Source organism: Fukomys damarensis, unplaced genomic scaffold (genome assembly GCF_012274545.1).
Source record: "Fukomys damarensis isolate Sample0158 unplaced genomic scaffold, DMR_v1.0_HiC HiC_scaffold_14, whole genome shotgun sequence".
NCBI classification, from domain to species: Eukaryota; Metazoa; Chordata; class Mammalia; order Rodentia; family Bathyergidae; genus Fukomys; species Fukomys damarensis.
Genome location: NW_022900926.1, coordinates 52614627 through 52640229, shown reverse-complemented (window position 1 = coordinate 52640229; position 25603 = coordinate 52614627). Strand labels below are relative to the sequence as shown.

Genomic DNA, 25603 nt, shown 5'->3' with positions numbered 1-25603 from the left:
TAGGAAAATTTTTTGTCCGGTAGAATAATGAATCGCAGGACTGAAGATTTACTCTGTTATTTTAGGACTTCAGAGGTTTGCTCTTATCTGACTATCAGTTCAGCTGGGATCGTGTTTTCCAGAGTCATGGGGACACAGGAGTCTTCCTGCAGTACACACATGCCCGCCTCCACAGGTGAGAATAGGCTGTAGAGAAGCACTATCCTTCTGCTATCCTTCTGTAGATGGGAATATAGGAGGTGCAATTCTGAGACAAATGGCAAGCCCTGTTTTCTGGGATTCTTCAGCATCTCCTATTCAAAACTTGTAAAAGCACAAACTTCCTACTGTTGTGGTTTAAAAATATCTATCTACCTGTGTAAGAAATGCTTTTATGTATTACCTTGTTTAAGCCTCAGAATAACCCTGCTAATCCTGGTAATTATATTTTATAAAGAAAAAAAATTTAGGAAAAATTGAGGGCTCAGGTGCAACAGTTGGCCTTAAAGTCTAGGTTTATATTAAGGAGACAAAGACTGTATATTATGAAGTAATGTTCTTCACCTGCAGTTATGTGCCTATGCATGACTTGGGTTTTTAACTTTATACTTTTGCTACTACTTTATACTTTTTACTTTTGATAGTTTGGAAGAGACTTTTGGTTGCAGTTATATGAATGACTTCAACCCTGCTTGCTTACAAGAACCACAGTCTGTTTCAGTTCTCCAGCATCTTCTCAGGTATGGAGTTTTTCTGGTACTACCAAGTCTGCTTCTGTTTACTGATTTAACTGTTGGTTAGCTTTGCTGACTATGAGTTAGTAGGCCAGTGGCTACCTCCTTCCTGTAGAATCTAGATCTTTCCTAAAGATATGCCCAAAAGTGTCTGCCTTTTGGGGGCAGATGGAAATGCACATATTGAGCCAATACGCAAAGTTGGTCAGTCTTTTAATCTTAAAATACTGTCACCATTGAATTATGCAGGCATCTAGCATACTCTAGCACCCATTGTCTGGGAAAATAAAGCCTGGTAAAGGCATAACTTGGTGGGAACAGAGCATCTTCTCACCTGTGATAAGTGAAGGAAAATCTCTGCCTTTGAGCAGTTTCCCATAGTCCCTCACTTGGCTCCTAATTTCAGATCATGGTCTCAAATACTGTACATCTTTCTGTGTGATGCATTCATACTGGGCAAGAGACCACAGCTTTTGTTCACCTAAGTGTTGCTGATGAAGCCTTATCAGTAGAGATTAGTGTCCAGAAGGGATGCGGTTGGTTATAAACAAGGCAGTTTTCTCTGATTGCCACACAGTAGTCAGTGGTTCTTTCTAGGCATCAGGAACATTTACTCACAGATAGCTAATTAGAAAGGGAAAATAAAGCAGGCTAATTTTCTTAGCCTTGAAGGTACTTTGCTGGTTTATAGGTTGTCTCTCAACATGGCTACAGGCTTCGTTTTTAACAGCCATGATATAAGTCTTTACTCTAGACTAGGTTATGGGATATCAAGATGATTTAGAAAGTTCCTGCCATCAAGGAATTTGTGAGAAAGAAAACTGTATTATTTGCTTTCAGATATACACAGGTCCTTTTTCATATGGTTTCTACTCTTCATGATGTCAGTCTCACATCCAAGGTGTAACATCTTAGCTTATGGTAACATGTGAATATCTCCCTGCCAGCTGCTTGTAATCTTTCTTTTAGGTTTGATGAGGTACTTTATAGATCATCTCAGGACCTTCAACCCAGGCACATTGTTAGTTACCTGCTAACTCTAAGGTACTTTTATTATAATTTTCCTATTTTCAGGTATTAATTTGATACCAAAGCCAACAAGAAACTTTTTTTTTTTTAATTCAGAGTTTTACCATAAACAAATACCATGTCCTAAAAATTAATGTGCTTTAAATTATAGGGATTCTCGGACTGGGGATTTAGCTCAGTGGTGTTGCTGCATGCCTCTCAAGCACAAGGTCCCGAGTTAGAGCCCCAGTACCATTTATATATATATATATATATACACACAAATTACATACACACACACACACACACACACACACAATTACATACATATATACGTATATACACACACACATACATATAAATGGGATTGCTTCATCTTTGCTAATTAGTAATTTTTATTAACTCAGTGATGTAAGGTAGTCACTATAATCATTCCTTTTTTTGTTGTTGTTTATTTTTTTGGTACTGGGGATCGAACTTGGGCCTTTGCACTTGCAAGGCAGGTGGCAGAACCACTGAGGTAGGCACTATAATCAAGTGACTAGGAACCAACAATGATATAGAAGTCAAGCACAGTGCACATGAACTATGACAGAGTGAACATAAGAGATGACAGCAGACCAGTGTGGCCTTACAGAACTAGACAGAGCTGCTCAGAAAACACATAATACTCAGAAGCAAGCAGCTGCTAAAGAGGCAGTATAGCCCTGGGAGGGATGAAAAAGGACTCATATGTAGGCCTTTTTGCAATTTAGACTACTTTTCAGGGCAGTGGAGTCCATAAGAGTTCTTAGCAAAAACAGAACAGTCAGCCAGCAAAGGGTAGAGAGTGAATAGGGAAGTGAGTTGGTGACAGAAATTTTATAGTTTTAATAGTTGACTCTACTCTTATGTAGAAACAGCTTTATTCCCATAAAGCTCTTTAACAGAAAGTGTTGCTTTTATTCAAACAGACTTTGGCAGGGGGCCTTTGGGTTCTGAAACCAGGACCTTCACACTGAGCTACATCCCCAGCTCTTTTTATTTTTGAAATGGAGTCTTGCTAAGCCACTAACTTGCTCAGGCTAGGCTCAAACTTAACAATCCTGGGTGCTGGCACTACAGGCATGTGTCACCAGGCCTGGCTTGTTATACTTTTTACCTTATCTCTCAGATATAAATGAGTTTTTTCTTCAAGTTCTGCTTAGTCATAGAGAAATCCAAGTACCAGCAAATCTTAAGAAATGCCATCTAATCATTAAATGAGTGTCCTACTTCACTCATCATGTTCTACTTGCTGCCATACCCAAACGAAGAAGGTACTTTAAAGAGTGCTGTGTGTATGCCAAGTGAATTGATAACTAGTCCGCAGCCTATCTACTCTCCATGCTATACTTTTAAATGCCATCTAAATAAGGAGAAACTAATTATAAGAGGAATACTCTGTACTTGTAAAGCTAACAGTGAAATCATAAAGATGTGGTTTTTCTATAAAATGGAATATTACTCAGCCATAAAGAATCATAAACTAGATTCATTCATAGGAAAATGGACACATATTGAGGATATACTCCTAAGTGAAAGAAATAAGTCACACGTGTAAATACCGAATAGTTTCTCTGGTGTGAATAAACTGTAATAGTACATAAGATCCTAATGATATAACTGACCATGTGAAATAGGAAGGGGCTAAAGGTGTAGGGAAAGTGGGAAGGCTAATAAGGGAAAAGAAAAAATATGAGAAAATGAAAAAATGGAAATGAAATGTTTGTAAAGGGGGAGGGGAGGAGGGGTGAAGGGAGGGCAGGGACAAGGGGAAAAAATGAGAACCAAGACCTGTCATGTAAAGGTGCAAGATCCCAATGATGAATGTAACTGTACTGTACACCTAAAATGTACCAATAAACTCAATGAGGGAAAAAAAAAATCTGCCACTTGGTTACAGAACCAGGACCAAAATCTAACATTTAAGTTCAGTGTATTTTGTCTATTATAGAAAAGACAGTGAATTCCAATCTCAACTTTACAATTTGTATACTTCCTTTAGTGGTTCTAGACTTTTATCTAAAGTTGAGGAGGTAGGGTTTTGTATCAAGTTCATATGTTACAACAGGAAATTACTGCTGGTCCCCACCATTATTCTCCCTTCCTGTTTCAGTCATCTTGCAGCTGTGGCACACAAAACACTCCAAATAAAAGATAGTCCTCCTGAAGTGGCTGGGGTATGTTATGTTGGATGTCTTCTCTGTATTATCTAACAGCTCAAAACTAGTATTACAGAATATTCCTATTAATCTTACAAATTTACTTAAAATAACATTCTTTTACTCAACACTGATTCAGATAATAATTAGACCTGGGCTGTAACAGTACATGTTTGTATTCTTCTCAAAATACTAGACTATGAAACCTGTCTTCCTGTATCAGGTATTATAATGATAAATTGTTCCTTTCCCATTCTACAACCTCTTTTATACTAGTCTTACTATAAAAAGTGATGAATATTTTTCCTGGCCTGTAGTAAACTCTAGGACAATTTGAGGTATTATTACTTTAAATTAGAAAAAAGAATTCTAAAACCACTCTTATTTCCATAAACTAGCATGTTACTCAACATTTAATCATTCTTTTATTTTGTAGGCCAGACTTCATCTTTTCAAAGCTGTCCGTTCTGTCTTAGCCAATGGAATGAAACTGCTTGGAATAACACCTGTATGTAGGATGTAATTTCTCATTAAAAGGGATTATTAAAATACTAAGTAAATTCAAATTATTTGTTTATAGGTGCTTTGCTGTCCAGATAATAATACAAGTTATTATTTTGTGACAGAATATTTTACTTAAAGTGACTTATTAATCTTTTGGGGGGGTTTTATTTTATTGAAACAGTCTCACTGTGTTGTTACCTTTGTTACTCAGTCTGGCCTCAAACTTGTGGGCACAAGAAATCCTTTTGCCTCAGCTTCCTGAGTAGCTAAAAGTACAGGTACAAACCATCACACCCAGATTGCTTAATATTTCTGATTACAAGTCGTGGGGTTTTATGGCCAAAAGGTACTTAATTACATATTTGTAAACTTGTCTTTTTAAATTCAAAAGATAATGGTATAATGGAGTTTTCTTACTGTGTCATTCTCCCAGAAACTATCTTTATAACAGAGATGATCTGATGTTTTCATCAAATAGTTGATGATGAGGGAAGGATCCTAATTTTTTAAAAAATTAAGGCTAATTTTGAACAGATAAAGAGACCAAAGGTAAACATCTTTTTTGACAATATGGTTAAAAGCTTCTCCCAGAGAGAGCCTACTTCATGCTTACTTTTTAAATGATATATGCTGGTAACTTAACTATATGAACTCAGGGACTGAATACATTTTAATTGCAAGGAATTATTGTAGAGACATTGTTAGGATCTTTTTATAAAATGTAGCTAGACAGTAACTTGGAGTTTAAAAATTTCTGTTTGTGTGGGTAAAGTATATTTTTTGTGACTTGAATTGATAACATAAAATCAGATTAGGTAACATGAGTAGGATATGATACATTGTATCACCACAGCCATCCTCTGCCAGCATTTCTATTCAGGTCTGCTGTAATTTCTTATAATGTTGCTAATAGAATTCTTCTTGTAGGGAAGTGCAAGGACCCAAGTTCGATCCCTGGTATTAAAAAAAAAAAAAAAAAAAAGAACATCTAGGGGTTAGGAGTGTAATAGTACAGAACTTGCTTGTCATATGCAAGGCCTAGGGTTTGATACCTATACCTATCACCATAAAAAAAAATACCAGTGAACATCTATTTTTAAGAAAAGAAAACCAAGTTAGCATGAACCAAAGCTTATTCGGTTGAAATAAACATTGTTTTATATTGATAAATGTGGTTTACCTTCCTACTTCTGGAAAAGATTCATCCAGTTCTCCATTTTAAGTAAATTGGCTTCCAGATTGCTAACTTTTTGCTGAAAGTAGCATTAAAATTCCCTGAGCACAAACCAGTCATTGAATAAAAATAAACATACCCAATATCCTTCTCCACTTTTAGGAATCTTTCTCCTTCCAAATACAATAGTAATCTCCTGAGCATTAAATCTTAAGTAGATGATACAAGAATGTAATGGTTAGAGCCATTATCAGAGAGCACCAAGGCAGCTCCCTAAAAAGTCTTCATTAATTCCTTCCATCGAGACCCCTATATCCCTTGCTGTGATCCTTTCTATAAATTCCTTCTGAGGGACGGAACTTAAGACTTGTCAGACTTGGGTTATAGCTGTTACTTAAAACCTTACTTTATACAGTTCCACATCCAGAAAAAAAATCAGCATTTTATTTTTTTATGTTTTTGCATTAATAGTCATATTTATCTACAATAAAGTAATTAAAGAGGATTCATATAAAGTTTATTGCTAAATTTCCCCCATTAACATTATAGAAATATATTTTAAAACACTGAAATTTCACAAATCAGAGAACCCAACCACTATACTTTATTAAAAAAAGTATAAAAGTGACATTTTAGAAATTTTTTTGAAGACAAGTACATCTAACAGCAAAGAAATATGAATGGGACAATGAATGACACAAATACAACACTAAAGGAGTACTCAGTCACCACAAGAAATCATTGTTACAAAACAGATTCCATCTGAAAAGTTACACATTGTTTGTTTCTGAACTAGCCCATCTTATTTTTGTCTTTTTGTAAGAAGTAGGTCTTTACTGCTACTGAGACAAAATATTGTATGTGAATGAACTAGAGAACAAGGAGGGGTCTCCTCCCCTGGTACCTGAACAACAGAATAGTACAGAAATGGCTTTGGCACTTTAACCTTTAAATAGTGTCCCATACCTATCACTTGATTTCATAGCTTCATGTAATTTTTTAATACCATATCATCGCCATACTTCTTATATACATTATATACACGCAATAATAAATTCCTTCATTCTAAAACAACATAGCCTTGTCCCTCAACAGGTCTGCAATTGTCTCTGTATTAGCAATTCACCAATAGCTTTTTTCTTGGTTTGTAGACCATACAGTTAATTTGTTGTTCTATTTAAGCTACCTTCTGGGATGGACTTAAGGCTCTAGTTTAATACAAGCTGTGTAGTCACAGTGGGAATCTTTTGAGGCTCAAATCACACACCAATGATTCTCTCTTTTGAAGCTGTTTCTCCTTGTTGGATGGATGTAGTGTCTTGTCTAGGTAATCCATAGAGATATATGGAAACACATACAAGAAGGGTACCCAGAGCAAAGGTGAGTGCTGGGGAAAAAAAAAAATAGGCTGTATTTATGTCTTTAAAACTTTAACAATCATCAATTTAAATTTTTTAAAAATTTTAACTGTGGGATAACATTATCAGTTATATGAGAAAACTAAATATTCCATTTTTATGATAGTAAATTTTAGAAAGGGAACCCATTCTAGCAAAAAAATAGTAAAATCAAGGAAGTGATAAGTCACTGATTAGTCATGTCACACTTTTGAAGACACAATATCTTGGACCACTCTGACAATATAACTTCCTTATAAACTACACAAGTTTAATGGAGGTATGTAAATATAAAATACATGTGAATACAAAAGAAAACGAATGTAATATAGCTTTTCCATAATATCAGAAATTTGTAAAACTAGAAAAAAAAGTTAAACAGAAATCAGGTGATTATTCAAATCATTGAAATCAAGAGATAAAAAGGTGATTTACTATATAAAATTATATTTCCTGATAGACTGACTTACCCTTTGATCTTAATTCTGAAAAATGAGCATGCAAGAAATTGAATTGCAACTTCTCCAAACTTGACATGTAGGCATTATATAAAAAAAGAGCTTATATCACAACTGTATATTTTATTAAAAATTGAAATATTTTGGGTGAAGTATAGTTGCACAGTCTCCATAGCTTTTAAAATGGCATGCAGAAAAATAATGTCACACTGATTTTTCCCTCACTCTTTACTAGAAAAGACCACCTTTGTCTTTAAAAAGTAGAGTCATGGGCTGGGCATTTAGCTCAGGGGTACCGCTACCTGCTTTGCAAGCGCAAGGTCCTGAGTTTGAGTCCCAGTACCAAAAAAACAAAGAGAAGAGTTGTTTATATCATCCATCTAACTAGTTAACAGGAAGATTTTGCCAAGACAAAACATTAACCAGAAACAAATTTTTCCCAGGAGAAAAAACAAAGATTGATGTTGAATATAAGGATGGATCAGAACTACAATTAAAATTTTACCCTAATCAGGTAAGAACATCTACGAGAAGGGGAGGTCTGGAGATTCATAACACTGCAATGGTAAATGGCTGGCCTTACAGAGCCTTCTACGTGCCAGGCACTATTCTAAGATCACTCAAAAAGCATCCCTAGGATGGGGAACATTATTCTTATTGTACAGTTGAAGAAAACTGAGACACAGGTTATGTAAGTTTCCCAAGGCTGCAGACAGATTTGTACCCTGCCATAAAACGGGTTTTCTAAGCTTTCTGCAACATGCGTATTCCTCTATTTGCAAATCGTAATCAGCTCTAAAATGAAATGCAAATATAGGCCAGGTGTACTTCTTTTACTTTACCTACACCTTCGACAACTTTTACTCATATATTAGTTTATGGTACAATAATTGATCAATCAAGAAAATTATTATTACACATCATAAAAGCACCCTGAAAGGCTAAGTCAACATAACTGCTTAAGTAATTAAAAAGCCAACTTAATGGTAGATACGAGAGCTAGGGAAAATGTATTAGACTAGTACAGCAGTGGTGCCAGAATGCCAGCGATGATAATGAATTTTATATAGTTACATATTAAATGAAACTCTTGTATAAAAAAATTATATGAACCGAGTTCAAAACAGAAAGATAAAAGCTAAGGAAATGACAAAACATAAAACATGTTAGCCGGGCATGGTGGTGTATGCTTGTAATCCCAGCACTCGGGAGGCTGAGGCAGCAGGATCACCAGGAGTTCAAGGCCAGTCTGCATTACATAGTGAGTTCAAGGCCAGCCTGAAATATGTTGTCTCAGAAAAACAAGTAAGTAAAATATGATTTCTGCTTTCCTCAAAATAAGCCTACATAGTTTAATTACTAAATCATTTCTAATCATTTCTCTCAAGTCCTTGTATCTGTTCCCTTGAGTCCCCAATAATACTACAGTTATCCCTGAGTATCTGAGACTGGTTTCAGCAGCACCCCTCAAATACCAAAATCTGGATACTCAAGTTTATGGAATTTAACACCTGTCCTCCCATATACTTTAAATCATTCATAGATTACGTGTACCTAATAAAACGAAAATGCTAGATATATAGTTGTTATATAGTTAAGGAAATAATGGCAACAAAGTCTGTACATAGGCAGTATAAAAACAGTTTTTTCCCAAATATTTGTCATCTGTGGCTGGTTGAATCACGGATGGATAATCTACAGACAAAGGGCCAATTGTTTTACCTTGACTTACTCAAGTCATCCTGTTTTCTAAAAACAGGAAGATCTTGGGCCAGGGATTTAGCTCAGTGCCTGCTTCGCCAAGTGCAAGGTCCAGAGTTCGATCCCCAGTACCAAAAAAATAAAAACAGGAAAATCTTGACTACAAACACACTCTTTCTAGTAACTTCAGTATCCCCTAGCTTTCACACAGAATAAGTACCCTTCACCTTCAGCTCTAGAACCATTTAAACAACCCAAATACTTCTAACACGTTTCACACAACTCTGAACTGCTATACTTACAAGATAAGCTGAAAGTAGAAATTCTGATAGGCAATTTGGCCAAATGCCAGTTTTTTGGTTTCAGATTTTTGAGACAAGGTTTCACTATATAGTTCAGGCTGGCCTTGAACTCGTGGTAATCCTACCTCCCAAGTGCTAGAATTACAACTCTGTGCCACCATACCTGACTCCAACTGCCAGTTTTAATAAGAGATTAAATGAACAATGGAAGTAAGAGGCTCTTCCATATAAACTTAATACAAACTTAAACATACTTATCTGTAATCCAAACAGTATCACTGAAGCAATGGTAGAAAGGACAATGGCTGCTGCTGCAGAAAAACCTTTCATGATGTTGTCTGTGTACTTGACCACAACAGAAGTGTACAGACCTCCCACACTTGCAAGAACTTGGGATATAAAAAAAATAAGATCTTAATACTCAAATGAAACATTCCACGACAGGGGTATCTTCATTGCGAGAGAAAGCACACTAATTTCCTTTGGAAAGGGAAAATGCTATTTTCCTAGAATTAGACATCTGAGAGAATTTGTACTAAAATTGCATAGTTCCTACATAACACTTTCTCAGATGCCTAAAGGGCTGTGTGGTCCTATACTAAATTGTGCATATTATTGCTAACAGATTAGATAATTTTGATTGTGAAAGCAAAATTGCTTTGGGATAGCTATGCCACAAAAGTAAGTTAATAAAACCAAAACTAAATTTTCAAACTGGTATTGACAGTATCAAAGGAATAATTTCAAAATGCTACAAAGCTTAAAGCAAATATCTGACTTCAAAAAAATAAAAAGCGTCTATTGGAGCCTCTAGATACTTACATATGACAAACCAGACATAGTATGTGTAACCATAGAAAAATCCTTTTTCTTTAATTTTAACTCCATCTGACATGTAGGCTCCAACCAATGTCACAATGATTCCTGATAGATACATTTGAATGTTTCTCACCCAAAGGGAAGTGTCTGAACTTTTCAAGACTTTTTCAAAATATACTCCTAAAAGATTAAAATATTAAAGATATTATAAATTAACTTCAAATGTCTTTCATTCATTCATTCATTCATTTTTATTTTTTGGTACCAAGGGTCAAACTCAGGCCCTGGTGCTTGGGAGGCAGGCTAAATGCCCGGCCCTAAATGTCTTTCATTTAGAACATACCCAAAGTTCCAAAGTGTAACTTCGGAATGAACATACTTTAAACATAATGACATTATGACATATAATGAACAATACTGATTTGCATTTTTATAGATCATATAGACTAGTAACAAAAGGGGAATTTTATAAGCTACATTTGACAAAGGCTGTTAAATTTTAAGAGTATTTCTAAGTTTATTATAGCAAGATAGATTTTTATTACTTAATGCCAGTAAGACTTGTTTTTGTCAGCTGGAAAACTGTACTAGTAGGTGGAATTATCTTAATCATACCCTTTAATAGCTGCCTAAAAATAAATACACCTAATTTTATAGATTATTCTACATAGTCACCACTTAGTTTTTTCAGAATGACACAACCAAAATAAAATTAACTAGAACTTGCCGAATGAAGCCATTTTCCTTTAATGCAAGTTTATACACAATGTCAGAAGGATCATGAATTCCTAACTAGATAAAATGTGTGTGCATCTGTGCTTTCTGTGGTTGAGGGTCCACAGATACTTTTTAGACATTCTAAAAGTACATATATGACTCCTCCACCCTCAAAAGTCATATACCCTGCTTGTAAGCCTTATATTTTAATGAATGCCTATTTAAAAGAATATTAACAATTTTAGTTATAAATATATTAGAGACTTGAGAAATGATACTAACACATTTATCAATGTAAAAATCTAATTTAAAAACCATGTTTTTAATGAATTTATACTGGAAAGAGCTGCAGAATGAAAGCAAAATGGTGGTTCTTCTACCTTTGATTTTATGTCTGGGAAAATCATTTATTCAGTGCTTAGTTACTCTTAAGCATAATCTACCCTCCATTTTCTCAGTTGTGTTCTACATACAGTGTTGGACATACTGTTCAAAATTATTGCTACAAATCAAACTACATTATCTCTTAGGTGACTCAAATTACGAATTTGTTGGATCCTAAGAGTAAAGATATAGGACACTATGGTTGATTAAGTATATTCCTAAATTTAGAATTTCTCATCTTGTAAAACATCTTATTTACAAGCAAGTTTATTTCTAATCAAAAAATAAAAATCCTAATGCTGCCAGGCATGGTGGCACACACCTGTAATCTCAACAATGGGGAGGCTGAGGCACAAGGATCACTGAGTTCAAGACCAGCCTGGAGTACATAGTGAGTTCCAGGTCAGTCTTAACTACATAGTGAGACCCTGTCTCAAAAAAAAAAAAAAAAAAAAAAAAAAAAAAAAAAAAAAAAAAAAAAAAAAAAAAAAAAAAAAAAAAAAAAAAAAAAAATCCTAAATGCTTAAAATAAGTACTAGGATAAAGACAAATAGCTATTTACTAATAGTCTTTCCTAAAAAGAACTTTAAATTTCATCTTTGTTGGAACTATTTCTAAAACATCTTTCATTTCTTACATTGCATTTAGCATTCATACTTTTTTGATTTGTTGGAGAAGTAGTTGTCCCTACTCATAATGATCCCAGACTTCCTTGTTTTCTTCATGTGATTTTACGTTCTTTTTCTCCCCTTCAGCTGTTTTGTACTTATTCTAAGGAATGTTCCACCTGCTCTTCATATTCTATAGATCCCACTCTGTTAAAGTAGAGAACTTGTGGTTTTTGAGCTGTAATGTTAGCAACCTGCAGCAGCAGGAGCTGGTTTGATTATTGCCAGTTCTAGAAAAATAGCTAGTTGAGTTTTCTGAAGCCTAATTTCCTCTATTTTTAGAGTCATTTTTTTCCCCATTGGTTGAGTTCTTTACTAGACTAGACTGAGATGGTCAAGAATGTCAAGTGTATAATCTTAAGATAACCGCAAGTCTGAGTAAGCACTGAGGTCTGAACTGAGTCAAACAAGGCCATATTTGAGATACAGATGACTAAGAAGATAAAAGGATTATTAGGAATAAAATTGTTATGCTAGAGCAAGATAAACTAGCTACATATTTAAAGTATGTTTTTAAAGAGTAAAACAAGTAAAATTATGTTTTTCATGGCTTACCTGCAAATCCTGAGCACAATACAGCAATAGCTATAGCACCAAAACCCAATAATGGATTCTGTTCCACCTATAAGAGTAATTTTAAAATTTTTTTTAGTGACTAGCAAATAGAATTCATTCAACAGCTGTGTTATTGTTTTCTACTAAAAATATACTTTATATCAGACACAGCTGTTCTGTGGAATGAGACAGGACCAAATAAAAAGTCCATCCCAGAAATTAACCAGAGCACTTAAGTTAAAAATGTGTCGTCAGACATATGATAGCCATAATACACCTATTTCCTATTACCAGTAAGCACTCTAGCATAGTTTTCCATATTTGGGCTGCTTCTTAAGTTTGATTTTTGCCACCACTCTAGTCCCTTATAGTGTTGTCATGAAACTGGGAACAATTTAACTTACATATTCTTTATCACCTACAGTATGGAAGGCTGATTCTTTAGACTCTCTACCTTACTGAATTTTCATCAGATACTTATAGTGTACCTTCTGTGTACCAGAATCATGGCTATAAACTGAGTAAAGAGGACAGTACACAGCTCACAAAACTCTGGCTCTTTTATAGTTTCATGTATACGTGAGACTGACAAGAATATATAATCATAATACTGGGAGACATGCCCAGAAATGCATGTGATGGGGGTCCCAACCTACTGTTCCAACTTCATTTTCTTTTCCTTCATAACCATCTCTTTTCCTTCAGATAAATACTATCTCAACAGTATTGCTGAAATTAGAGGGTTGAGACTCAACTGTGATATTACAAGGAAGAATATATCTTGTTCAAAATAAATAAGCCTAATGTAAGAAGAATAAGTACCTGAGAGAGAAAGCTTGGTCTAAAATGTTTGTATGAAGATTAAAGGAGAAACAGAAGACATTGTAGACCAGTGGTTCTCAAAGTGTGGGCCCTGGACCAGCTGCAGCAGCATCACCTAGAAATTTATTACAAATGGAAATTGTCAGGCCCCATCCCAAGGATGAGCCCAGCAACCTGTTTTAAGTAGTATCTATTAAATTCTTGATTTGCTTTATTAACAGTTTAATCTGTACAGTCAGGAAACAGTGATGGAAACTGCTTCTCTGGACCTTAACACTGGTAAGAAACTGATAGGTGATGAAGTGAATATGATGAATACTTTAGACCAAGAAAGCAACTGTGTCATCTTAGCATGAATAGCTGTCAAATATAGCACAGTTAAGGGACATTGCCCCAATCCTGTATAAATCAAAATCCAGAAGATAAAATTTTCAGGTAGAATACTATGACTAGTGGGAAAATAGTTCAAGGGGGATTAAGAGGTTCTAAAGAATGAGGTTCTGGTAAAGAGTTAAAGGACACAAAGAAATCAACATGACTAATTATGGTTTCTTCAATGAACTGCAAATCACCAAGAGAAATATAACCAGAAATTTAAAAAGTAATATTAAAGAATTAAAACCTCAGAATAAACAGAGGTTTATAAAGGGAAAAAAAACATAAAACATTAAATAAGGAATGCTTTTAAAGTATGTTTATTCAGGGAGAAAGAGTTTCTTGAGCTAGATAATGTACTGTGAGATGGCAAGAAAATAGAATTACCCAAATCTAGTTTCTATTTTATCGGTGAATGGTAATTTTTAAATATAAACATACTTAAAAGAATACAGATGAGTTAAAGAACTTCTGGTCACCAATGTAAAACAGTGTGGTTTCCCTAAGTCAAATATACCAGATTTCTTTACTGAAAGGATTCCTAGAGTTAAATGATTAGAAGAATTCCAAAAAAGGCAATGTTTGGCAAGAAATTTGACAGATTTGCCTTTGCAGACAACACAGTAATAAGGATACTACTACAATGAATGTTCATACAGAAAAAATGCTAACAGGGTCAAATCAAGCTAGATAAGCAACCACTGCCAACTTGTCAGGAGTTCAATGAGCCCACATAGAAACAGATCTCCCAGCCCTAGTCAAGACTTCATAGCTGACTGCAGCCTTAAACGGGTTTTACTACAACCTTGTAAGAGATCCAAGCCAAAACCACCTACCTAAGGCAACCTCAGGCATAGAACTAAGGAATGCTGGTCCTGTTCTAAAATTTTCACTGAAGACTAAAAGGACACATCCTTGCTCACTCTAGAAAGCATACTACTCAAAGGAAAGCTAATAATAGGTTAAGAACTGGAAAGGACTCAAGGGGCTAACAGCTAACACAATGAGCTTCCTGAATACAAACACATCCTGCATTTTGGTTTAGAATTGGTCTGCTATAAGAGGCATCTGACAAATTTTTGTGACACGGCTACATACAGTTACGTATAATCAGTTCTGAAGTAGACATCCTGCTCTACCCAGAAAAATCTTACGCTGATTCAGAACAAGGTGGGGGGGATAATTATCAATCTATCTCTCACATTACTCAGGCAACATCTGGAGGTAGTATAAAGTTTCAGGACAATAAGGAACAAGGACAGACCAATCAGTGTATCTAGAAAGAACGGCTGTGTACATGGGAGAGAAGGGGCACGTGGAGAATGGGATACGATGTTCAAGCATTCACAAGATCATCATATGAATGTAGCAGGGATTTAAATTATTCTGACAAGAACAATGAGAAATAGTTCCATGAATCTACATCCTGCTCAAAATAGGAAAGAATCCTGAGTGGTCTAAGGAGGATAAGCTGCCCTCTAATCCACCTCAGCTAGGAGCTTTTTATAAATACATGTGAGGAGGACCTAATAGTTATTCTGATAGTAAGATGTTGCTTAAAGCTCACATTTAACATTTAAATATTTGACTTCCCAGAGAAATTATTTTTTTGAAGTTCTGAGTTAAATGGTACATATCCAATAAATGTTTTGAAATGGAATATGAACACACTTCCACAGCATATGAAGGTAATAAGTATTAATCTAAAACTTATTTTCTGGAAACAGCCATTTCTCTTCAGACAAGCTGAAGAGTATTTAAAAAGAACAGACTTGCCATTTTTATAATCTGTCCATTCCCAACTGCCTATCATAAGAGAACTACAGTCTTTCTGCTGAAAGTTGAAAAGTATACATATTTGATTGTAGAGAGAAACACTTGACCTTCAGAAAGTCATTCACCAGAGGTTTATTTCCTATAAATAATTGAGGCACAGAGTATCTACAAAAAAAAAAACAAAAAACAACCAGCAGGGGCCAGGAATTTAGCTCAGTGGCAACATGCCTGTCCTACAAGCGCAAGGTCTGGAGTTCAATCACTGGTACCAAAAAATAAAAATTAACAACCAGCGGGCTGGGGATTTGGCTCAGTGGTTCCACCCCCTGCCTCACAAGTGCAAGGGCTCAAGTTCAATTCCCGGTACCAAAAACAAAACAAAAACAAAAAAAAACAGGTATGTACCATCACTCTTGAAAACTTTAAAGGGCATTTCTTTTTTGCCCTATTTTCATTTTTAATGCTGAGAACACCACTCCTGTCATTAAGTAAGGAGAAAGAATGAAAACCAAATGAAGAAAACCTTGTGTCATGTTTCTGAGATATTTTTAAAAGTGTAGAAATCTACATCTGCACTACTTAGAGTCGACAGTTTTAGTCACAATTTAATGATTATCTTTGGACAAGTCACTGCATCTCTTTGTGGATTTCAGTTTTGTCACTGGTAAAACAAGGTGTGGAAAACATGTTTAAGGCACTATTTCTAATATATTTTAATATATTCCTTCAAGAAATAGAAAACTAGTATATATTACTATCCTTAATAGCACAACTAAAGAAAAACCTCTAACAGGCAAAATTTACTTTAAATCAAAGAACTATGGTCATGCTGTATTCATCAATGTGACTGATGTATACAAGACCAAAGTAAGATAGAAGTTTCCTGCTTTAGTTATGGTATGTATTTTCTTACCACAACTTTTGTAGCTTGAGCTGGTTTCCATTGTACAAGTGTGACTCCACCACATAGCATAAAAACTGAAATCCATTGTAATTTGCTGAGTGTCCGGTTTAACATTAAAACAGTACATAAAGCAGTACAGGGAATCTTCAATTGGTAGGTCACCTAGCAACAAATTAATGAATTAATAAATTTGGCTAATATTATTCTGACAGATTAATATTTGATATTAATATTGAGAAAATTATTTGATAATGTAGAATTAGCAGAAATCTTTCTACAATTAAAATGTTTCAACATTTTAGGGCTTTTCATTATCATTTCTTACCTGGTACACTGCTGCATCCAGATTGCTAAGAGCTAAGAAAGCCATGTTGTTCTGAACAGCATACACTAACGAAGGCACACTTAACTTCATCAGTTCCTTGGGGCTCCCCAAGACATTTTCACTTATAGATGCCTTGAATCTACCCAGGCTACCAGTTTCTCTTTGGAAACAAAACGGGGAAATGGGAAGGTGGTAAAGCAGAAAATTAAAGAGATTATTTTAATAAAATTCCTTTACATACAGAGTAACCATCCAATATAGTTCAAGACAATTTCTAAAATAATTTCCAACTCATTTTAGATTAAAAGAAACATTTTCATTGCTAAAAAATTAAGATTCAGAAAAATCTGACATTAACTAGGTTTGCTACTTCTGGTTAAAGCTTCAGAAACTTTTGGGGGCCGGGGATTTAGCTCAGCAGTGTGGTGGCCTGCCTTGCAAGTGCAAGGATCTGAGTTCAATCCCCGGTACCAAGAAAAAAGCTTCAGAAGCTTTTGCGTATATTAAATATTGAAACATGAGAAAACAAAAAATTAATCTTTTGCCACTTTACCCATACTACATCAAGTTCAATCTGATTTTTTTTTTTTAAGGTACCGGGGATCGAACTCTGGACCCTGTGCTTGCTTGCAAGGCAGGCAGCAGAACCACTGAGCTAAATCCCCAGCCCTAATCTGAATATTTTTAAATGTGGCTCGAGCCACATTTAAAAATATTTTTTCCACATTACATTACAATACATTTAAAGTGCAAACAAAAGAAAACAGCTTAATTCTTAGTCATGAAGTTATATGAATTAGGAATCAAATGATTCAGGTCAGTATATGAATGAATCAAAGATAAGGAAATATAGTAGATAATTAATAACCACAGTCTCAAAATTTAAGCCGAATCTATATAATTTTATGGGAAACCCGAATGTTATCTGTAAGGTACAAAAAGCTTATTACTTGACTGCATACCAATTGTGCATGCTCTTAACTACTCTGAATTGTTTTTGCTCAGGAGGACTGGCTACTCTGGCTTGCATTTCCCCTACTATAAATAAGCTCATTTAGTTCCTGAAAATAAAAATAAAGCTTTTATATTAAATATCAATACCCCCCAAAAGTGCTTTCTCAGATTAGTCCTAAATGCAACTCACTATACCCTTGTAAGAACCATAATCTTCATTAGTAAAGTAGCTGTATTTTATGATAAAAGTAATTAAGTTCTGAGGTGGAGTTAAAGTCCATTATATCAAACTGATTACCTGTGTCTAGGAATTCATTTTCTAAACCTCAATTCAAGAAAATAATTTAGACAGGAAATTTGGCCAAGGCCATACAAACAAAAGACATCCTTCATAGTTATAGACCTTTTTCTATTGCCAAGTTCAACACACACTGTACCATAATGTTAAATCTGTAAAAGTAATATACACAGACTGGTGGTAGACTACAAACTACTAGATCATAAAAAAGATACCAAAAGAATTACACTCTACTGAAAAATCTACATAATAGTTTTCTAGGTGTCTGAAGATTATCCTTTAAACACTCAGCTGTTTGTGATGCTAAGGATAAAACCCAGAGCCTTTCGCAGTACTCTACCACTCAGCCCTTAGCTGCTGTTTAATATAAAACTAAGATGTCCTGTATGCTTTCCTGACATCTTAAGCACAGTATAAAGAATAATTTTTAGCATGTTTTCTTATAAAAGATTAGAAAAGAATCACCACAGCAATCCAGTCCAAGAAACCATCTCAAAAGGTGATGTATTAAAAGATATAACTGGGGCCTGGGATTTAGCTCAGTGACCACTGCTTGCCTTGCAAGCGCAAGGTCCCGAGTTTGATCCCTGGTACCCCCCAAAAAAATGTAACTGGACATTTATCATAATTATTAGTATCACAAGATAAGATATTACAATACAGAATATTAACTACTTCCACTTTACTATTACTTTTAATGCCCTTCTAAAGTGTTGACTTCTATACTAAAGCATCTGAGTGCCACCCTAAAGGGGTACTATTTGATACCCCCCCAATCCTCACACTTTATTTCTTATATCCATTTATCTCTCACAAGAGGTTCTTCAAGCTAAACCTTCAAAGGCATAAATGCTACCATCATTTCCCTAATCCTCAGTTATGGGCAATGCTATTTTACCTCTACTCATTAGAAATAAGTCTTCATAGATAGTAGTGACTTTCATCACTATTCAGAGAATTGGCCAGTTGACCTTCAAACTGGGCTAAAGGATACAATTGGTACTTGAGTAATCACCACCCCTGCACCAATAATCAAGGTAATTGTGGTCCGTTTTCTCCCTTTCACTTTTCTTAGCTCTTCCACTTTTTCAGCTTTCACATAAAATGAAATCTTATGAAGCAAATTAAGCAGCCAGTCAGAAATCTGTTCCTTCGGTGTGGCAAACTAGTACAGTACAGTGTGTCAAGACTAACCTTTGTGTTTTCATCTCTTTGGGCCAGATCCCATTTGTTGGATGCTTAAAAGCTATTTTTTCAGTGCTAGAAAAGGTCTAGGTATCTTTCTGTTTTCCTCTCTGATGTAAGTATTAAAGAAATAAAAGAATAAGAAAATACTATTGGAAAGCTCAAATTCCTCTTTAGTATCTTAGAATTATAAAAGTGTATATAGTGTAAGATACTGAAATAAGTTATAGAAGCTAAGAGAAAATAACCAAAAAAAAATCATAAAGTAGGCAGCAGATTTATGAGGCATGGGAATAAATGGAAATCTTAACCTGTAAAGTTTAAAAGGGTTTTGGGGGCTAGGGATATAGCTCAGTGGCGCTGCGCCTCCTTCACAAGTGCAAAGTCCTGAGTTCGATCCCTGATATTGCAAAAAAATAAAAGGGTAAAATTAAGTGTTAATCAGATTCATCCCACTTAACTTATTAAGAATATAGTTCTTAAGGCTTGTATTTAGCTTTACTTACTAAAGTTATTTTAAAAAATAACAGCAGTATATTTTCCAGAAAATACTAATATATTGTGCTTTTTCTAATACAAAAATAAATGATCAATCTGACTGTTTTCTTAAGCGTCAAAAGAAAAAATATGAAAAAATGGAAATAAAGTGTTTGTAAATGGGGAGGGGAGGAGGGAGTGAAGAGAGGGCAGGGACAACGGGAAAAAATGAGAACCAAGACCTGTCATGTAAAGGTACAAGATCCCAATAATGAATGTAACTATACTGTATACCTAACAATGTACTAATAAACTCAATTAAAAAAAAGTCAAATTAAGCACTTTAATGAGTACCTTTTGATAAGAACAAATTTATTAATTTAAGTATGCAAAATGAGAGAGCATGTACAATAAGAGCTTTTTAGATGTAGTCCTTTTTCCTATTAAATTTCTTATTTGAACAGTCTGATTTTTATCATTGGCATAGAATCTGTGTGCAACCTTGGTTACCTGAAGAACTCCTCAAGCTCCATGTTGATTGCAGAGAGATTCCACTGCTGCCTTCCTCCCTAAATTTCCTATCAACCGGCTGAAACCAGTTCTTTCTGACCTATGTTTGGTCAAAAGTAGGCCTCATTCTTCCAGCTTCTGTTCTGATGTGAACTACTAGGAGGCATAAAATCCTTGGTTAGGCTACCAAGGCACTGTGCAAAATGGAACACAGCAGAAGTTAATCATGAGCTTAAGAAATTTAAAATTTTTTAGCAAAATTTTTATCTGCAAAGTTCAGTATAATTAACACACATGAGTCTTTGAGGGGCCAGATATTTAAAAAAAATAGATCAAATTGAGAAGTAAATGATTATTTCATAGGAAGTAAATGATTTTGACTTCCCCCCCGCCAAGACCCAGAACATTATAGCATGGGTATATGCAGCAAAAATGTGAAGCCAGCAGGAGAGCTAAACAGGGCTGGAAAATCTGTAACATGTAGCTATATTAGGTATTAGATACAATGAAATAGTAAAATGAGCTACTTATCCATAATGGATGAGAGCCTAAGATATAATACATATGTTTTACTACTAAAACACACCCAAAGTGTATGTACATTAACATATCCACATCCTGCTACAATTATTTAGTCTTCATACTGTGGTAACAGCAAATAGTAAAATGTTGACTTTGTTCTGAGGCATTGTGAAGGTTTTCACTTCCTTTTCCTTATTACCACCAGTGGTGTATTTTAATCTGCACTGCCAATAGGTGTCATGGGGCTTAATTTTCCTGTGAATTGTAGTAGTAATTAACTTTATGAAAAATATTTTTAAATGTTTATATTTCAAAATATAGCTTAGAAACTGGGAATATTTAAGTATTGTTTAAAAGTTCTTTATTTATATACAGAGATTTTGTAATATCACTTCTAATTTTCTCCCCTCTTCAAAAGTAGAATTCACTCATTTTTCCATTTAAAAGTGATCTTATACAATAACACAGGTGCACAACAGGTGTGTACAGGATGATTACTGTTTTGTAGTAGGAGACTGAAAATAAACCAGGTGTCCATCAACCTAGTGGCACTCAGGCTATGTCTGCATAAGGGGGTACCATACAATTTTTAGAAAGAGAGAATGTCTAATATACTATCTTGAAATACTTAAGTGTTAAAAAACAAAGATAAACTAAGTATAAAAACAATGAAATGGAGTATAGTGTTTTTTACATAGTGCCCAGCAATCTTACACATAACTAAAATTCACTAGTTAGACCTCAACCTTATTTATCAAAGTAATTAAGTTCATTAATTCCTCCCTCTATTTTGCAGTTATAACCTCTGATTAAAATAACACTTTCATATTCTAAAAATTACAAGTAAAATCAACAAAAATGGAAGAATTCTAGATTAAGCATAGATAGAAACAAAAATGACCTGTTACTTCAAATGAGTAAAAACTACTAAGAAGGGAACACTTGTGAGTGAGGGGAAGGTTAGATCTTTCTCAGGAAGGGGGGATCCTAACTGTAAGTATCAACCAGTATATACTAGTAACTCCTTGATATAACAGTATCTTGAACCTGCCTTAGTAGGTCAGCAAGCTTCAAAGGTTCACAGGGAGTAAAGCCCTGATTATTTGAACGTGGCAGTGATGTTTCTCTAAATTAATAAGATACTGAGAATTTCTGGTGCCACCTCAATGAGTCTGTTTTTCACCTCATATAACATATAATTACTTTAACAATTAGCTGAGACTACATGTATTACTGAACAAAGAACATCACTGTACTGTACTAAATAAGTGGCCACACTAACAGTCTAAAATGAGAGTAAACGTTGCATAGGGCAGATAAATTGAACTTCCTGGATAATATTTGTAACTCTATAAGGTTACCGTGGTTTATCATGCAGGTTAAAGGAAAGAAGAGTTTTCCATTTAAATAGTAGCTCTAAAGCTTTAGTTATTTCCAATATAATTGCTCCAGATTCTCCCGTAATATCCTGAAATTTTCATACTTTTTCTCAGATGATAAAATACTGCTTCTGCTTTGAACACAAAAAAAAAAAATCTAAATCCACTTTTTAGTTCTAGAAAATTATTTTAACATCAATGGGTTAGAATTATCAAATATATACAAATTCAACAGTATGAGTCAGTTTTCGTTTCTGGCTTTTTCTGATTGTTCCTACTTTTTGTGTGCAAGACTGTAGCCTATATTTTATATTGATGACAGACACAGCAACTATTGCTTTTTCCAGTGCTGTTATTTCAGCACCGTCATTTGACTAGCCTGATAAATTTTCAAAATTTTTTGTTTGTATTTTGACATAATTTCCAAAAAAGTTTCCACAAAACAACTAACTGTATCTGTAACACTGAACAAATGAACAGCAAGAAACACTGTACACCAAGCAATAAAAGAAAAGGTCTATGCAGGTGAGCTGGTGGAAAACAGGCCCAACTACTTATACCTTGGACTTTAGTGCTTTTTTTGCTGTTTGTTTTTTTCATAGTGATTTCCACAAATTCTTCACAGTTGCAAAACAAACTGAACCATGATTTGCTCTTTTTTTGTAGTACTGGGGATGGAACTCTGGATCTTGTGCTTGCAAGGCAGGCGCAGTGTCACTGATTTAAATCCCTGCCCATGTTTGTGCTTATAATTTAAAATAGCCAATATCATGCAGTAACAGTTCTGTGTAATTCCTGAATTAACAGTATTTTTATCCCTTTTGAAGTTGTTTTTCTTAAAAGACACTAAGCCTTAATACTAAATTTGTTAATACCTAAGTTGTTACATAGAAGTTGTTCTGGAATTTTAGACTGTTGTCTTTGAAACATTATCTTATAAAGGTACAAGAAGATTCACATTTATCTCACATAATCCAGAAAGAAAAACTTAGTAATTAAAAGGCAAACTTCCAGAAAAATGAATTTTGTTACATGGAAGGTCGAGTTTTACTAACTAACCTGGCCTGTTAGGCTGCTCCAGTATCTCTTACTTATATCGAAGTCATCTACTATCTAGTATCAAGTTGTTTTTCTGTTCTTTTCTCTCTCCTTAAATCATTTTTTCACAGGATCATGTGAAATCGTGTGTGCTTACTGGTTTATTTTCTGTCTCTTTTAAACAATCTGTTTGAAGAAGATAGAGACCCTATTCCATTCATACCTGTATACCAGCATCCAGTATAAAAATTGTCTTGTAGAAACTACTCAATAATGAGTTTCTGAAGTTTCAAATTCTTTAAACGTAATTTGTCTGTTTCCACCTAAGAGCCTTTACACATACTATTCCATACTACTTACCTGCTCTTGTCAACACATACTGAAATCTGTATGAATTCTCACCTAGGTCCCTATTTCGTAAATCTTTCAAGTCATTTACTTAAAATTTTTAAAAGTTTAGGAAATGTGTATGAAGCCATAATCCCACAGAGACTAGGAATAAGTGTAGGTCTATCTAACTGCAGTATCCCTATGATTACCCAACTGTTTCCCTGCATCTTTGGCTAAAGTGATTCTTATTTGATGTTACTGACTCAATGCCCAGCATCACCACATAATACCATAATCTTGAAGCATCTCATTTGCTGTATTGAATAGGGATAATTTTAGTACTTACCTCAAAACTGCAAAGATTAAATGAGAAAATTCGTGAAAAGCACTAGCTAGCACTTAACACAGGGAACAATAAAGGTTTGTTAACATCATATTCCTCTAAAACATGTCAGCAATCTTTTGTAAGAGTCAAACAGTAAATATTTTAGGCTCTGTGAACTATATATTGTCTACAGCAAGCAAAATAGGCAGTTGGCCCATGGGCTAAGGTTTGACAACTCTTGCTGGAAGAGAGCAGGTCTCTTCAACCCCAGCATTACTGACAAATAGAGCTGGATGGAACTGTTGCAGAGGGTTGTACTGGACATTACCAGATGTTTAGCAGCCTCTGGCCTCTCTACTCATTAGATGTCATACTACACCCCCAAGTTATCACTACCAAAAATATCTCCTAGGGAGCAAATCACCCCTTGTTAGGAAACACTGTTCTAGAGCAATCAAACGTAAAAAGATATAGCTTGAATTTACTAAAAAAATACCTTAAGGGAAAAATAATACACTAAAGCATTTATACTTACTTAGCTAAAAGTCCCACACTTAGCAATAACTTTATAACTTCTGTGATACACACAGCTGTGGTTGAAAAGTAGAGTTCTTTGTCTGTTGTCCTTGTGTATCTTAAAGATATGGTATAAGCTGCAGCCACCAGAGTCATTACTGTCAAGCAGTATAATTTGAATAGTAAACTGACATTTTCTGGAAAATAGGTGCAACAAAAATATTATTTAATAGACAAGATTATGTATATAAAAGCTAATCATTTATGTCATGTATAGGTATCAACTCCCGATGAATATAATTATTACGTACTACAGACAGGTGCTAATAAAATCTAATCAACTAGTTATAGCCCAAAATGCTTTCCAATTTCTAGCCCAAACTATTTTTTAAATCTATGACACTTTTAAAACCAGTATCTTCCAGTTATATGAAACAGACATAAAACACAACTAACCTTAAATATTAATAAATTAAAATTTTATTCAGTGTTGTAACTGCAAGACTATATGCATAGTAAATCTGGTTTAAGATGCTGAATTTACATATTTTAACTATCTTTGTGATTACAAATTTGTGAAAGCCACACATGAAAGCAACTGCAATGTATACTCCAAATTTTAAAAACAGCAGAGAAAAAGCCAAAAGGAATAAGTGAGTGTTAAAGGGGCTTAATGGAGAACTTTATAAAAGTCAAAATATATCTTGTCTCTCATTTCTCTGCATGAGAGAAATAATTCATAATATAAGCTGTGTAAAACTTGAAATGCAGGAAGTATGCAATTTAGGGACAGGTTAAGGACTGACTGCAAGTATACCTGAGCAGAAGCCACCATTCAGGTGCCAGAGCCAGTTCAATAGCTTTGGTAAAGCCACAAATACTTCCACTCTGATATTCCTATCACCCAAGGCTCAAACTATTCTACTTTTCAAAGTTAAATATGTTTACATAAGAAAAAGTCACCACATATGGTTTTACAAATTAAAATTAAGTACCATGTTTTACAAAACGGATTCACTAATAAGCACAATGGAATTATTTGGGGGAGGTAATATGTCATTTACTTGGTGTTTGAAGTTAGTGATTTGTCATCAAATCAACAGCAAAAATTCATCTGTTAAAAAAAAAAAATTCTTGGGGCTAGGGATGGTGGGACATACTTAGCCTCCTACAATGCTTGGGTTACAAATCAAAAAGATCAAGTTCAAACCAAACCTGAGCAACTTAGCAAGACCCTGCCTTAAAAAAAAAAATTTTTTTTTTTTTTTTTTTGGTTTTTTGAGA

General features: G+C 34.6%; 2 protein-coding genes across 5 annotated transcripts in view; one reads left to right on the top strand and one right to left on the bottom strand.

Annotated features, from left to right (window-relative positions):
- Positions 1–25603, top strand: part of Rars2 (arginyl-tRNA synthetase 2, mitochondrial) — a 104282-nt gene that overhangs the window by 74761 nt on the left and 3918 nt on the right. The window contains exons 16-21 of one of the 3 annotated variants that reach the window (XM_019208827.2): positions 66–175; positions 624–719; positions 1683–1757; positions 3859–3922; positions 4341–4412; positions 7881–8563. In XM_019208827.2, coding sequence (XP_019064372.1) covers positions 66–175; positions 624–719; positions 1683–1757; positions 3859–3922; positions 4341–4412; positions 7881–7934 — 471 coding nt within the window. In that variant the 3' untranslated portion in view covers positions 7935–8563. Of the gene's footprint in view, positions 1–65; positions 176–623; positions 720–1682; positions 1758–3858; positions 3923–4340; positions 4413–7880; positions 8564–25603 lie in introns of those variants that run through there. The other 2 variants (XM_010633274.3, XM_033763379.1) reach the window with 2 other exon arrangements.
- Positions 6438–25603, bottom strand: part of Slc35a1 (solute carrier family 35 member A1) — a 23152-nt gene continuing 3986 nt past the window's right edge. Inside the window, exons 1-8 of one of the 2 annotated variants that reach the window (XM_010633269.3) lie at positions 24339–24390; positions 20210–20403; positions 16786–16945; positions 16470–16622; positions 12584–12650; positions 10263–10439; positions 9695–9829; positions 6438–6969 (exon numbers count right to left, since the gene is read on the bottom strand). In XM_010633269.3, coding sequence (XP_010631571.1) covers positions 6842–6969; positions 9695–9829; positions 10263–10439; positions 12584–12650; positions 16470–16622; positions 16786–16945; positions 20210–20232 — 843 coding nt within the window. In that variant the 5' untranslated portion in view covers positions 20233–20403; positions 24339–24390 and the 3' untranslated portion in view covers positions 6438–6841. Of the gene's footprint in view, positions 6970–9694; positions 9830–10262; positions 10440–12583; positions 12651–16469; positions 16623–16785; positions 16946–20209; positions 20404–24338; positions 24517–25603 lie in introns of those variants that run through there. The other variant, XM_010633268.3, reaches the window with a different exon arrangement.